The sequence below is a fragment of the Odocoileus virginianus genome, chromosome 14 (assembly GCF_023699985.2).
Source record: "Odocoileus virginianus isolate 20LAN1187 ecotype Illinois chromosome 14, Ovbor_1.2, whole genome shotgun sequence".
NCBI lineage: Eukaryota > Metazoa > Chordata > Mammalia > Artiodactyla > Cervidae > Odocoileus > Odocoileus virginianus.
Window position 1 is genome coordinate 37902191 of NC_069687.1, and position 14573 is coordinate 37916763.

Sequence of the window (14573 nt, forward strand, 5' to 3'; positions counted from 1 at the left end):
GGGCATTCATTATAATATTCTCTATCCTTGTAGACATTCAACAATTTCTATATTGGAAAAAAAAGTTTGTCGTCTGTCAATCTCCAAAGATAAAAAATATATATACTTTAAATGACTACAAAATATCATAGTGTACAGTGGTAAGAGACTTTCTGGCTGCCATATTCAGCCAATCTTGACAGTAGCAATAATTTCCAATTAATATCACTATCATCCCAATGTTCATAGCAGCACTATTTACAATAGCCAACACACAGAAGCAACCTACATGTCCATTGACAGATGAATGGATGAAGATGTGGTACTTATATATAGCCATAAAAAAATGAAATAATGGATGAACCTAGAGATTATCAAAATAAGTCAAGACAGAGAAAGACAAAGGTCATATGATGATCGCTTATATGCACAATGTTAAGAAGTCTTTAAAAAATGACACGAATTTATTTACAAAACAGAAATGGGAGTCAGACATAGAAAAAAAACTTACGGAGAATGGGATCAACATATACATACTACTGCACACAAAACACACAATTAATAAGGACCTCCTGTGCTGCAAAAGCAACTCAATACTCTGTAAAGAGCTATGTGAGAAAACAATCTAAAAAAGCAGATATATGTACAAGAGCTTCACTTTGCTGAAACTAACACAACATTGTAAATCAACTATACTCCCAATAAAGTTTTTTTTAGCATTTTAAATAATGGCAGAATGTTGAGTAGGGTGACTGATGCAAAAGATAACAGATCTGAGTATCAATCCTTACGTTCACAATGTCTGGAATACCACCCAAAGCATTCTGAAGTCTACTTGAGTGTTATTTCCTTCTTCAGGGGATCTTCCCAACCCAGGGATCAAATCCAGGTCTCCTGCATGGCAGACAGATTTTTTTACCATCTGAGCCACCAGGGAAGCCCAAAAGTTGACTGATGTCTGCTTCACTATCTGTTTTGTTTTTGTTTTGCTTTTTAGTCCATGAAAGTGATAGTGTTAGTCGCTCAGTAATGTCTTGAACTCTTTGTAACCCCAGGGACTGTAGCCCACCAGGCTCCTCTGTCCAAGGGATTCTCCAGGCAACAACACTGGAGTGGATAGCCATTCCCTTCTCCAGGGAATCTTCCCAACCTAGGGGTTGAACCCGTGGGTCCCCTGCACTGCAGGCAAATTCTTTACCATCTGAGTCACCAGGGAAATCCAATGATAACTATGCAGCTTGATAAAATTTACCCCTTTCCAAAAGAAGCCATATGCAGAGTACATCATGAGAAACACTGGGCTGTAAGAAGCACAAGCTGGAATCAAGATTGCTGGGATAAATATCAATAACCTCAGATATGCAGATGACACCACCCTTATGGCAGAAAGTGAAGAAGAACTAAAGAGCCTCTTGATGAAAGTGAAAGAGGAGAGTGAAAAAGTTGGCTTAAAGCTCAACATTCAGAAAACTAAGATCATGGCATCTGGTCCCACCACTTCATGGCAAATAGATGGGGAGACAGTGGAAACAGTGTCAGACTTTATTTTTCTGGGCTCCAAAATCACTGCATATGGTGATTGCAGCCATGAAATTAAAAGACGCTTACTCCTTGGAAGGAAAGTTATGGCCAACCTAGACAGCATATTAAAAAGCAGAGACATTACTTTGCCAACAAAGGTCCATCTAGTCACAGCTATGGTTTTTCCAGTGGTCATGTGTGGATGTGAGAATTGGACTGTGAAGAAAGCTGAGCACCGAAGAATTGATGCTTTTGAACTGTGATGTTGGAGAAGACTCGAGAGTCCCTTGGACTGCAAGGAGACCCAACCAGTCCATCCTAAAGGAGATCAGTCCTGGGTGTTCATTGGAAGAACTGATGCTGAAGCTGAAACTCCAGTACTTTGGCCACCTCAGGCAAAGAGCTGACTCACTAGAAAAGACCCTGATGCTGGGAGGGATTGGGGGCAGTAGGAGAAGGGGACAACAGAGGACGAGATGGTTGGATGGCATCATCGACTCGATGGACATGGGTTTGGGTAAACTCCGGGAGTTGGTGATGGACAGGGAGGACTGGTGTGCTGCCATTCATGGGGTCGCCAAGAGTCGAACACAACTGAGCAACCTAACTAAACTGAAAAGAAGTTAAAATGAGAAACCACATGAAACAATTATAACTACAGTATGGAAGCATTTTATGAAGGAGTTAAGTTCCAAAGTCAGTGAGTAAAGAAAGGAAGGAAAAAAAAAAAAAAATCACACCTAGCCAGAATTTGCCCTAGGAAAGCCCCACATTGGAGCTGACGTAAAATCTTAGTGAGAAGACTAACACTAATGACCACTATTCTTAGGCTGACCACCATTTGGAGGCCATGTTGCATAATTTTTTATACTTCTAGACACTAACGTGACATTTAACATGACGCACTGCGGGGACTGCAGGAGGACTCAGGAGCTGAGCGCAGAGGCAGGAAGCGCAGAGTGCGGTGCCTCTCGCGCTCAGACGGGGCCCGCTAGGCAGCAAAGCAGGGACACGCACACCTCACACGTGTCCGGTCACCCCTGCAGCCAAACTAACTGTACTGCGAGATAAAGCAAGCATTGGTGTGGATGAAGTTCAAATTCATGAAGCATAACCACTGAAGCTGAGTGACAGGACTACATGAGTTCATGAGTTAAGTGCGTTAATTAGTAAACACCCTTGGACCAGTACACAGTAAGGCACTGGGTGTTCAACAAATTTTAACTTTCTAGGAAAGTACTGAAACACATTCCAAGAACAACAGCCAAGTTCTCACACCTAAAGGAGCTAAAGTGTAAAAAGCGTCTAGAAAGGAGAATGATCAACTATACTTGTTGGTACCTAGGATGGTCCTCTATCAATAAACTAATAGCTACCAGTTGCAGATACAGCGTGTTGTTCACTCAAAAGCATCTGAGTGTTGAGTGCTTTCTTGACTGCTCTAGGTGCTTCCCAGCACCTACTGTCAGCACATACTGTCGCAGCATGGGTAAAGGAGACAAAGTCCTCCTTCCTCTCTTGGGGTTCTACTTCATAATGGCAGACACTTTCCAGATACTGAGATATAGTGGGAAAAACAGTCAGGGAAGAATTCCAAACAGTTAATATCTGAACCGAGAGAAAAAGAGTAAAACAATAAACCCCAAAACCAGCAACACAAATATCTGAGGAAAGATTTTATGCAAGGGGAACAAGAAGTATACAGGCCCTAAGGAGATATGCATTTGCCTAATATCTTTAAGAGATGCCAGAATACACAAACTGAGGATAAGGCAGTTGCTAATGGGATCCATGAGGCAAATGGGGAGATCATGTGGGGTTTGGGCACCACACTAAGACCACTTCAAGAGACAGTGAAAAAACCAAGCACAGGTCGGGGTTAGGGTGGGTTTAGGCAAGGAAGGATCTTGTACTAAGTCAAGTAATCTACGCATGCTCAAATAGCTCTTGTAGACATACAAGTTATTAAGAACTAAGCACAGAACAAAGTCTATGCTTTTAAGTTCTGTGCTATACTCCAAAAAAAGTCAAAGACCTATAACCCAATTTTGACACATAAGTTTACTTATTTATAAACTTACAATAATTTTTTAATAAGTAAGTTGACAAAAATTCATCCAACAATTCAAAGAATTGGTTAAGTATATTACCTTATATCCACATGATAGAATACCATATAGCCACTGAAAAGACATGTATCAATACAGAAATAATGTCAACATAGTGAATTAAAAGAATACAGAACCATATTTTTGTACTATTTAACTGTTAGAGAGTTATAGGCAATGAAAATTTCTGTAAAGATAGACAAAGAATAAGTTAGCTCTGGTGAGGAAATAATTATAAATCCTCATTCTTTAGGGCTTCCCTGGTGGCTCAGAATCCACCTATAATGTAGGAGCCGCAGGAGACATGGATTAGATCCCTGGGTTGGGAAGATCCCCTGGAGGAGGGCATGGCAACCCACACCAGTATTCTTGGGGAGAATCCCATGGACAGAAGCCTGGCGGGCTACAGTCCATAAAGATTTTAGGTGGCAGAGTTGGACATGACTGAAGCAAACTGGCACGGCGCTTATTATGAAGTTGTGAAAGCGGTTCAGCATTACAAATGCATCGTATTAAATAATTACTTAATGTTAATTACAAACATATGTGAGTTTTACAATTAAAAACTAGTTTTATGATTTTTATATGCAATTTAAAATTTACACATTTGCGGTATCCTACTATTAATGACAATGAAAAGCAGGAAGTCTCCCAGCTAATGGTATTGATTTCTTAACTGTTCTTATCAAGTGTCATTCATTGAACCAAAATGCAGGTTAGAACACTGACTTCAGTTTTTTATTTTTTTCCAAATAAGCATAACTCTTTTAAGGGAATCTGAAATGTGAAAGTAAAAGAGGAAAACAGAGCTGTTCTGAATAGAGCTGAACAGGGGATTCAGAGCCTGCTGTTTCAAGTGAAAAGGGCGGCACAGAGTATTCTGAACAGATGAGCACTCCAGTGTTTGAATCAAAACTTGTGTTAGTTCTCTAGTACCAGATTTTTTTAAAGTATAAATTTCTTCAGTCTTTAACGTGAAGTCAAACGGCTTCCAAGTTGAGGAATATTTTAAGTTTTATTTTTCTTAGAATTCTGTGACAAGAGATTAGGAGGAACATCAAACAGAAAACTTACTTTCTAGTAGGTACTTTGAATACACTATCAAGAGGTAAGCCCCTAAGCAAAGCAGTGGAACAAAAGAAAATGATCAGACACTTAATGTGAACAGTCAAGACTATTTCAGTCAACTAGATCAAAAGTGGGCAAGACTGTGAAAGAGAAAAGTGAGTCAATACACCATACAAGCTTTTAGCCTGAGCAGTTAGTTAGAATATAAAAATGTAAGAAAAGGTTTGCAAAAGATGAATTTATCTCTGTTCTTGAGTTTGAAGGTGCAATCCTCAGAAGAGGGCAAAACAAATGGAAACATAAGCCTGGAGCTGAGAGGAAGAATTAAATTTCAGAGTTATCAGCAGGAAGGTATGTGATGGTCAGATTCTAGGAGATAGGTACTATCATCAAGGGAAGTAATAAAACAGAAAAAAGAATTCTCAGAGCCTATAGTCTGAGGAGGGGAGGAATGATCTAAAAATTGGAAGGATGAAGAACTGCCACAGAAACCAAAGGAAAAGGTAAACAAGTAGAGGTGCTCATAGGAGCAAAAGCTGTAGAATAATTTCATTGGTTCAAATCTGAGACAATGATGGTTGCAGTCTTGGTAATCAAAACTATCGAAAAAGTGAAAAATTTAAGACAAGATTCAGTTCAGTTACTCAGTCATGTCCCACTCTTTGCGACCCCATGAACCGCAGCACGCCAGGCCGCCCTGTCCATCACCAACTCCTGGAGTCCACCCAAACCACCCAAACCCATGTCCATGCACTGAATATGTCAGCAAATTTGGAAAACTCAGCAGTGGCCATAGGGCTGGAAAAGGTCAGTTTTCATTCCAATCCCTAAGAAAGGCAATGCCAAAGAATGCTCAAACTACCACACAACTGCACTCATCTCACACACTAGCAAAGTAATGCTCAAAATTCTCCAAGCCAGGCTCCAGCAATACGTGAACTGTGCACTTCCAGATGCTCAAGCTGGTTTTAGAAAATGTAGAGAAACCAGAGATCAAATTGCCAACATCCACTGGATAATTGAAAAAGCAATAAGAGTTCCAGAAAAACATCAATTTCTGCTTTATTGACTATGCCAAAGCCTTTGTGTGGATCACAATAAACTGTGGAAAATTCTGAAAGATATGGGAATACCAGACCACCTGACCTGTCTCTTGAGAAACCTGTATGCAAGTCAAGAAGCAAGAGTTAGAACTGGACATGGAACAACAGACTGGTTCTAAATAGGAAAAGACAAGATTAGTATTACAAATATTCAGTTCTTATAAAACAGATGAAATTTTGAAAGATTTAAAATGTACCCTTGGCACCTTGCTCAGGACCCACACCAGAAGTCAACCTCACAGATCACATGGTGTTCAAGAAGTCTATTTAGATGAGGGTTAAAAGGACAATCAATTTTAAAATAAAAACATCAGCTGTCACAAAAATAGTACAATTAAGAGAATCAGTCTGTAGAGGTTTCAATGGTCAGTGAGGAGTAAAGTAGTGACAACAGTGAACAATTTTTCATTTTGGAGAATGTCACTATTAAAAGGCAGAAGAAAAACTGGGCAGTAACTTGGAGGATGTTCTCAGAAAAAGCTGGGATTTTTTGTGCATGTTGGGGAGGGTGGGGGATTTTGTCTCTTAATAAATGCTTTATCAACTCCTATGTGGAACTTTTGGTTCTCATAAGTGAACTGCAACTAAATATTTAAGATGTAGTGGTTTACCTGAGAAAAAGCCATGGTCAGGAATAGATGGACATGGCAACTCATTGGTAAGAAGGCATAAAAAGAAGATTCTAGCAGTGAGATTAAAGGAAGGTTTGAAGATAAAAGGACCTGGAGTTTTAGAAGGGTTATGAAAGCACAACCAAAGACTATCATAAAAAATGTAAAAAACATGCATTCTTGAGAGCAGATCCTGCTCAAGGATACCAAGCAAGAGATTCTCACTTGTATAACAAAGGAAGACAAGGAATTTCTGGAAATCCAGCCAGAATACAGGCTCTAGAATACAGGCTCTATAAAGATAAGAACTTTTTATCCACTGCTGTATCCCTAGCCCTGGATTCATGGTTAAGTATTCAATTATTTTCTGAACAAGTGAGTGAATACAGCTAACTCTGGATTATGGTTACTGTCAGGAAAACCTCTCATAATACAGACTTTATCCTAAGACTCAGGGGGAAAAAAAATCAAGGATATTGCTATTCTGTGACTAACTGGATTGAGAAAAACTCTTAGCTTTGACAGAGGGTAAAAGGGTAAGGCCAGAGAATATATCAGGGCAGAAGTAGCAAGCTTCCCAGGTGGCAAATGGTAAGGAATCTGTCTGACAACGCAGGAGATGCAAAAGACGCAGGCTGGATTCCTGGGTAGCCCTGTGAGTGCTCTGACAGGCACGTCCGCCCTTCTGTGTCTAGTCCTTAAAGTTTTGATATGAGTCGGACTCATTCTTGGGGCTTCCCTGGTCGCTCAGACAGTAAAGAATCTGCCTGCAATGCAAGAGACCCTGGTTTGATCCCTGGAGAAGGAAATGGCAACCCACTCCAGTAGTCCTGCCTGGGAAATCCCACAGTCAGAGGAGCCTGGCCGGCTACAGTCCATGGGGTTGCCAAGAGTCAGACACGACTGAGCACGCACGCACTCAGCAAGCTTGAATGCCTATAGAATCCAGGTGGATTACAGGCAAATGAAGTAAGCCGGTGAGCAAATTAGAGTTTACAAACCATCTAAAGGGGCTGCCTCTATTCAGCTCCAGCCAACTTTTGCTCTATCAAAATAGCAGTCCAGTATGGCCAGATCTTATGATTTCAAAGAAACCTCAAAAAAATAAATAAGTAAATAAATAAATCAGCTTTGCAGTATCTCATAGAAGTACTGGTAAATTATAAAGCCCCCTTAAAAAAAAAAAATACGCAGGGCCAAAGAAGACACACCTGCAGGCAACATGTGAGCCACGGGCTCTGGCAAACAGAGCCAAGCTGGAGCTGATCTACAAGAGATTTAAGGAGTGCCAAAAAGACGGCAGTGGCTCAAAGAAGTCGACTAACATGGCTCAATACACCGCTCTCAGGGAGTCACTTGAACTATTTAAGAAACTGGCTGGTAAAGAATTATGAAAACCTACATCCCTCTCACCATGAAACAGCCCAAATCACTGGGACGACCAACAAATGAGAAAGCGTTTGTGGCTGTTAAGGTAAGTATCCTCAAGAGTCACTCAGCTACTCAAAGCTCTCGAGTGGTTCCTGTCCTCTCTATGCCAACAACAGTTGTGGGGCAAGAATCCAAGCTGCTCTCACTTCTACTTTACATGATTGATGGCCCATTCCACCCCAAGTCGACTGCTCTTCCTGCTATGCCTGTACTTTCCCCTCTCCATCCCCAAAGCTCTTTCCTAATACAGTCTAAGTGCATGAAGTTTCTAAAATATGAAATGAAAAGTTCTCCTATACCTTTCTATCAAATATGGAAGTCAAGTCCCTCCAACTCTCACCCCCAAAGCAACAAAAAAAGTGTGCCACTATTAGTTGATCAGGGACTTTACAAATTAAAAAAGATGACACCCACCCACCAGAATAGCTAAACTTAAAATAGTAAATACCAAGTGCTGATAAGGAATTAAACTGACTGGAAACCTTATGGTACTCAGTGAATACATTGGAATCAGTCTTTTTGGAAAAGTATTCAGCAGTCTTTACTAAAGCTAGCTACCCTATGTCCCAACAACTCCACTCCTACATATATACCAAACACAAACAAGAGCAAATATCCACCAAGACATGGACAAGAACAGTAGCCCCAAACATAATAGCCGAACTGTGAAAGTCAACCAAATGCTCGTCAACAAATAATCACACAGTGGACTGCCACAAGACTAAATCACCTCCAGTAACATGCTACAGTACTGCTTAATTTTGATGTTGAATGAAAACGAGTGTATTCTATGTGACTCCATTTATATGAATTTTGAACAAAAGCAAAATTACTGTTAGATCAAAATAGTGGTTACCTTTGGAGAGCAGTGGGCTTCCCTTGTGGCTCAGCTGGTCAAGAATCTGCCTGCAATGCGGGAGACCTGGGTTCATTCCCGGGTTCCCGTCCCGGGTTGGGAAGATCCCCTGGAGAAGGGAAAGGCTACCCACTCCAGTATTCTGGCCTGGAAAATTCCATGGATTGTATAGTCCATGGGGTCACAAAGAGTCAGACACGACTGAGCGACTTTCACTTTGGAGAGCAGTAATGATTAGAAGGAAACAGAGTGGGCTGTGGGGATAGTGATAATGTTCCTTTTCATTATCTGGATGCTGGATGCCCAAGTATTTTCACTTGTGAAACTTTGAGCTAAACCTGAGTTACACTATTCCGTATATTTACATGTCAAAAAATGAAGAACAGGAGAGACAGGACTTATGTTAAAGTATTATCATTTCTTCAATCCAAAATGATCCCTGCCCTTTTTATTTACAATTAATTGCTATGCATTTACCATCATAACAATTCTTTTCTTTGTATCCCAACCATGCTTGATGTTGTCTCCTGATATTTAAGTGACACCAATTTCTAACATTTATATTATTGACAAACATGAATCTGAAATAAGTTCTTTATACCTAAACACTTTATCAAAACTCCCTACATTTCTATATAACCGTTAATTAGAACCAGAAACACTTCTATTTTAACATAACAAAGCCCAAATGTGTACTCCTTAACATTCAAACACCTTCCACAATTAGCCCACAGCAAAACCACTGTTTAATTTACCCTGAAGCTACCAATGAATATCCAGCTGCCCCGCTAAAATCAAATTAAAAATTAACTTTTCCAGGACACTATTCTATAGGTCGTCCATAAAGTCAGGACACAAACTTCAGTTTTATAGACCGAAGATGTCCTTGACCACCGTAAATTTATTAAACTATAGATGGTGGAAATACAGCAATGAACAAAATAGACAAGACTGTCTACTCTCAAGCTTATGTTCTGATACCTTGACTGTAATAACTACCTCGAATATAATAAATACAATATTGAATCACTTTTTTTTCCTCATGATTTCAATACAATCGTGTTTTTATCTGCGGCACAGAAAGAACACCAGCATACTGATAAATGATGTAAAAACCACATTCTTCCAGTAGTATTAGAGTTGCAGTAAAAAGGTGTATACTTACTGTATAATTAGAAGAGTAACTTGATGGGTAGAATTCAGGGGCGTTTACAGACAGCTTAGACATTAATACAGGAGCTACAACCACCTGGGGTTTAGCCATTGCTGACTCCGAATTCTGCTGTGGGATGTTATCCGGCGAACTAGATGGAGCTCTCAGGGGCCTCGTTTGTTCTGAGAAAGAAAAAAAAAAATTGGTGTCAGATGCTTTCGTTCCTTTGGATAACAACTTACAAATACGGAAAAGCCATTTGAGCAAGACTGGTTTCTAACTCAAACAAGAACCACCACGAATTTTAAGGTTATCGCCAGGATAGGTGCAGAGAGCCTGCAAAAACGAACAATAGACTTGCTTTAGCTCATTTTATGAACATACTGCTTTCTAAATAAACACGTGAGGGCTTATTTTTCCTTTTTGCTTTTTTAAAGAGTCGGTTAAAAAGAGGTGGGCGCCCGCCTCAGGCCTCCTCCTCGGGGGCCGGGGAGGGGGGGGCGAATTTTACTCCCTCCCGGGACAGCAGAACTCGGAGGACGCCGCGGGCCCCTCCCCCCGCCGGGGCGCACAAAGGATTCCAGCGGCCACCTTCCAAACCCGGTTCTGGGCCCGTCCCCACCCCGAAACAACCGGGCTCTTCGGGGAACGCTCTCCGGGAGGCGGGGGTTAAAGAGGAGACAGCGCGCCTCCCTTGGGGGGCGCGCGGAGGGCCGTGGTGGGGGAAGCGTTGGCCCAGGAGGACAGGGTCCCCTAGTGCGGCTCCGTACCTGGGAGCGCCCCGGGCCGGGCAGGCCGCTGGGGGCCGGCGGGGACCTCGCACTGGGCCCCTGGCGGCGGGGCCGTCCTGGGCTGGCGCAGCGGCGGCGGCTGCAGGAAGCCCGGAGCTTTGGGTTGAGGCGGCGGCGGCGGCGGCTGGTGCCGCGGCCGCTCAGCAGGCCCCGCTCCGTTCGGGAAACCAGCGCCCTCAGGCCCGCCCCCTCCGCGGCCCAGGCCCCGGCTCCGGCCCCGACCAGCACCTGGGGCCCGATCGAAACCGTCCGACATGCTCCTCCTCCTCCTCCGGGGGCCGCTGCTGCTGCGCTCGGGAGAGGACACGGGGGGAGGCGCCGCGGGCCGGCTCTCGCCGCGGCGCTCACTCAGGCCTCATGGAGGAGGAGGGCGGCGGGTCCCCGCTAGTCTCCTCAGCGCTTCGGGCGGGCGGAGCGGACGGCAGCTAAAGCACTCGCCGAACCCGCCGCTCCGGAGCGCCCGCCCCCCGCAGATAGCCTCGGCTTTCCGATTCTCCCCCCAAATCCAGCTCTCCCGCCTCCTGCGCGGCGGGGGCGAAGGCGGGTCACAGCGGCCCCCCGCGGCCCGGAGGCCCCGGGCGCGCCGGCCTCGGCTCCTCCCGTTCGCGGCGGGCGGGCGGGCAGCCGCGGCCCAGCAGGCGGTCCGGCGAGCGGCGCCTAGGCCGCGGGGCCCGGGCGGGGGGCCTGAACGCGGCGCTTACCCCTGCTAGGCCCGGCCTGCGCGATGGTTCTCGGGAGAGAAGTGCGAGACTGACGGTTGAGGCCAGGAAAATAAATTACGGGGGGAGGGGGCGTGGAGCCGGCCAGGGTTCGCGGAAGCGCACCTTCCGGGGGCGCGCACGTGTGTTCAATGTGCGGGCGCAGGCGAGACCCGAGGACGGGCGGGGAGCGGGGCAGTGGAAGCTCGTCTGCGACCTGCTATGTTAGCTGCGGGGGAAGGGAGGAGGAACAGAATCGAAATACGCCCCCCACCCCCGCCCCTCTCAATTCACTGTAGGTGTTTATCACAGTAGGTCGCGGTATGACCAAGCTTTACTCTCTTTTTCTCTTACCCTCCAGAAATTTTAAGAAAATACACTACCTTTCAATGAAACACCTCTCTTTTTCATCTTCTGCCAGTGCTGTCCAATCAAAATATGAGAGCCACAAATGCAAGTCACTTTACATAATTATAAATTTTCTAGAATGCACCTTATGCGAGTGAAAAGAAACAGGTGTAATTAATTTACATAATATCATTTACTTAAGTAGATCAAATGGTATCATTCCAACATGTAATTAATAAAGATATTGAGTTTTTTTTTTCATACTAATCAAAATCCAATGTGTATTTTACGCTTCTGGCATATCTCACTTAGGATGAAGTCGTTTGAAGTGCTCAGTAGCCCTCTGAGGCTAGTTGCTACTGCACTGCACAACGAATTTCTATCCATTATTTATGTGTAAATTATTGTTTTTTAAAAATCATCTCTGATGGTGCTAAAGCCAAATGAGAGGAAAATGTAAGTAATGGAAAGGAGAAAAAAATCGTTTTTTCACTATGAAATTGAAACATCTTCACAAATTGATTGTAGCCCTGTATTTTAAGCAAGGCTTAATGTTTTTCAATTTTGTCATCTTGAGAATCATTTGTTAGGAAAAAAGAAACCTCCTGTTAACAATTTTTTCTTCTTGCTAATAAAGAAAACATTGACATCTTCGCCTAAATGAAGGAGGAAAATGGCTCTGATGAAGGCGTGCGTTCTCAGTCCTGTCCACTCTGTGTGACCCCATGGACTATAGCCCGCCAAGCTTCTCTGTCCATGGAATTCTCCAGGGGAGAACACTGGAGTGGGTTGCCATGTCCTCTGCCAGGGGATTTTCCCAACCTTGGGATGAAACCCACATCTCCTTCATCTCCTGCGTTGGGAGGCGGAATTTTACCGTTGAGCCACCTGTAAAGCCCTAATGAAGGCAATCATGAATAAATGATTAACACTGTTGATTGTTGGCAAAAATAAGTAAGGGATGGAAGCCAGCAAAAAGTGTGGTTCCTCGGTGCTGAGAAAGAAGGTAGGGTTCAAAGTAGGCCAGATGTTTGGTTTGGATCCCAATTTAGACCCTTAATGCCTGGGTGGTCTTGGGTAAGCAAGGGATTTAGCTTCTCTGAGCCTCAGTTTCCTCAGGTATGAAATAGTAAGTATCCTGCAGCACTAAGCATATATCACAAAGACAAGATTACAACTTAAAAATTAGATGAGGTAATGCCATAACATAAAAATCCATTCTTTTAGGTGGTCATCACTTCTTGCTTGGACTTTTCTATTGTGTATGAAAGCCCCACAAACTGTATGCTTAACAAGAGTTATCCTGTATGTTCCACCAAAGTAGCTGATCCAATCCTGTCCCAGACTTTTGTTTGCATTCACCCCTCTTTTCTCCCCTTAGAACTTGATGGCTAGCTTCTTTTCCATATCTAAGACTTTCTTATCTGAGAATGAGGCTATTCTGCATCCATGGTGAGATCAGGTTATCTTTATAGCCCCTTTTGTTAGATAAATTAGATAATTTAGATGTTGCTCTTTCAGTTCAGTTCAGTCACACAGTCATGTCAGACTCTGTGACCCCAAGGACTGCAGCACACCACGCCTCCCTGTCCATCACCAACTCCCAGAGCTTGCTCAGACTCATGTCCATTGAGTCGGTGATGCCATCCAACCCTCTTGTCCTCTGTCGTCCCCTTCTCCTCCTGCCTTCAATCTTTCCCAGTATCATCTTTTCCAATGAGTCTCTTCTTGACATCAGGTGGCCAAAGTATTGGAGTTTCAGCTTCAGCATCAGTCCTTCCAATGAATATTCAGGACTGATTTCTTGTAAGATTGACTGGTTTGATCTCCTTGCAGTCCAAGGGACTCAAGAGTCTTCTCCAACACCACAGCTCAAAAGCATCAATTCCTCAGTGCTCAGCTTTCTTTATAGTCCAACTCTCACATCTATGCATGACTACTGGAAAAACCATAGCTTTGACTAGATGGACCTTTGTTGGCAAAGTAATGTCTCTGCTTTTTAATATGCTGTCTAGGTGTGTCATAGCTTTTCTTCCAAGGAGTAAGCATCTTTTAATTTCCTGGCTGCAGTCACCATCTGCAGTGATTTTGGAGCCTAAAAAAATAAAGTCTGTCAGTTTCCATTGTTTCCCCAACTATTTGTCATGAAGTGATAGGACTGGATACCTTCACCTTCATTTTCTGAATGCTGAGTTTTAAGCCAACTTTTCACTCTCCTCTTCCGCTTTCATCAAGAGGCTCTTTAGTTCTTTCTTGCTCTCTGCCATAGGGGTTGTGTCATCTGCTTTCTGAGGTTATTGATATTTCTCCAGGCAATCTTGATTCCAGTTTGTGCTCCATCCAGCCTGGCATTTTGCATGATGGACTTTGCATATAGGTTAAATAAGCAGGGTGACTATATACAGCCTTGACGTACTTCTTTCCCGGTTTGGAACCAGTCTGTTGTTCCATGTTCAGTTCTAACTGTTGCTTCTTGACCTGCATACAGATTTCTCAGGAGACAGGTCAGGTGGTCTGGTATTCCCATCTCTTTAAGAATTTTCCACAGTTTGCTGTGATCCACATAATTAAAGACTTTAGCGTTGCCCTTTGCCTTCTGCCTATTTACTGTTATGTAACTTTAGCCCTGTTATGGTATAGGAAAAGTGGACCTGGGGGCAAACATGAATGAATTTTCTACATAGTTGTTGCTCTGATTCTTAGTTCTTCAGACTTGGCCTGGAATTACACTACTCTTTCCTTGGTTTCCAGCTTGTGGACAGTAAATCATGAGACTTCTCAGCCTCCATAGTCACATAAGCCAATTCTGCATTATAAATTGTAGCCATCTCTTTATCTATCTTCTGTTAGTTATATTTCTCTGAAAAGCCCTGAGACAGAAATTGATGCTGAGAAGTGGGGTGCAG

General features: G+C 43.3%; 1 protein-coding gene across 3 annotated transcripts in view; it reads right to left on the reverse strand.

The window, feature by feature from the left end:
• Positions 1-11432, reverse strand: part of PAIP1 (poly(A) binding protein interacting protein 1) — a 29817-nt gene extending 18385 nt beyond the window's left edge. Inside the window, exons 1-2 of one of the 3 annotated variants that reach the window (XM_070476657.1) lie at positions 11323-11432; positions 9843-10012 (exon numbers count right to left, since the gene is read on the reverse strand). In XM_070476657.1, the coding sequence (XP_070332758.1) occupies positions 9843-9941 (99 nt within the window). In that variant the 5' untranslated portion in view covers positions 9942-10012; positions 11323-11432. Of the gene's footprint in view, positions 1-9842; positions 10013-10600; positions 11205-11322 lie in introns of those variants that run through there. The other 2 variants (XM_020885742.2, XM_020885743.2) reach the window with 2 other exon arrangements.
• Between the last annotated feature and the right edge of the window lie 3141 nt (positions 11433-14573).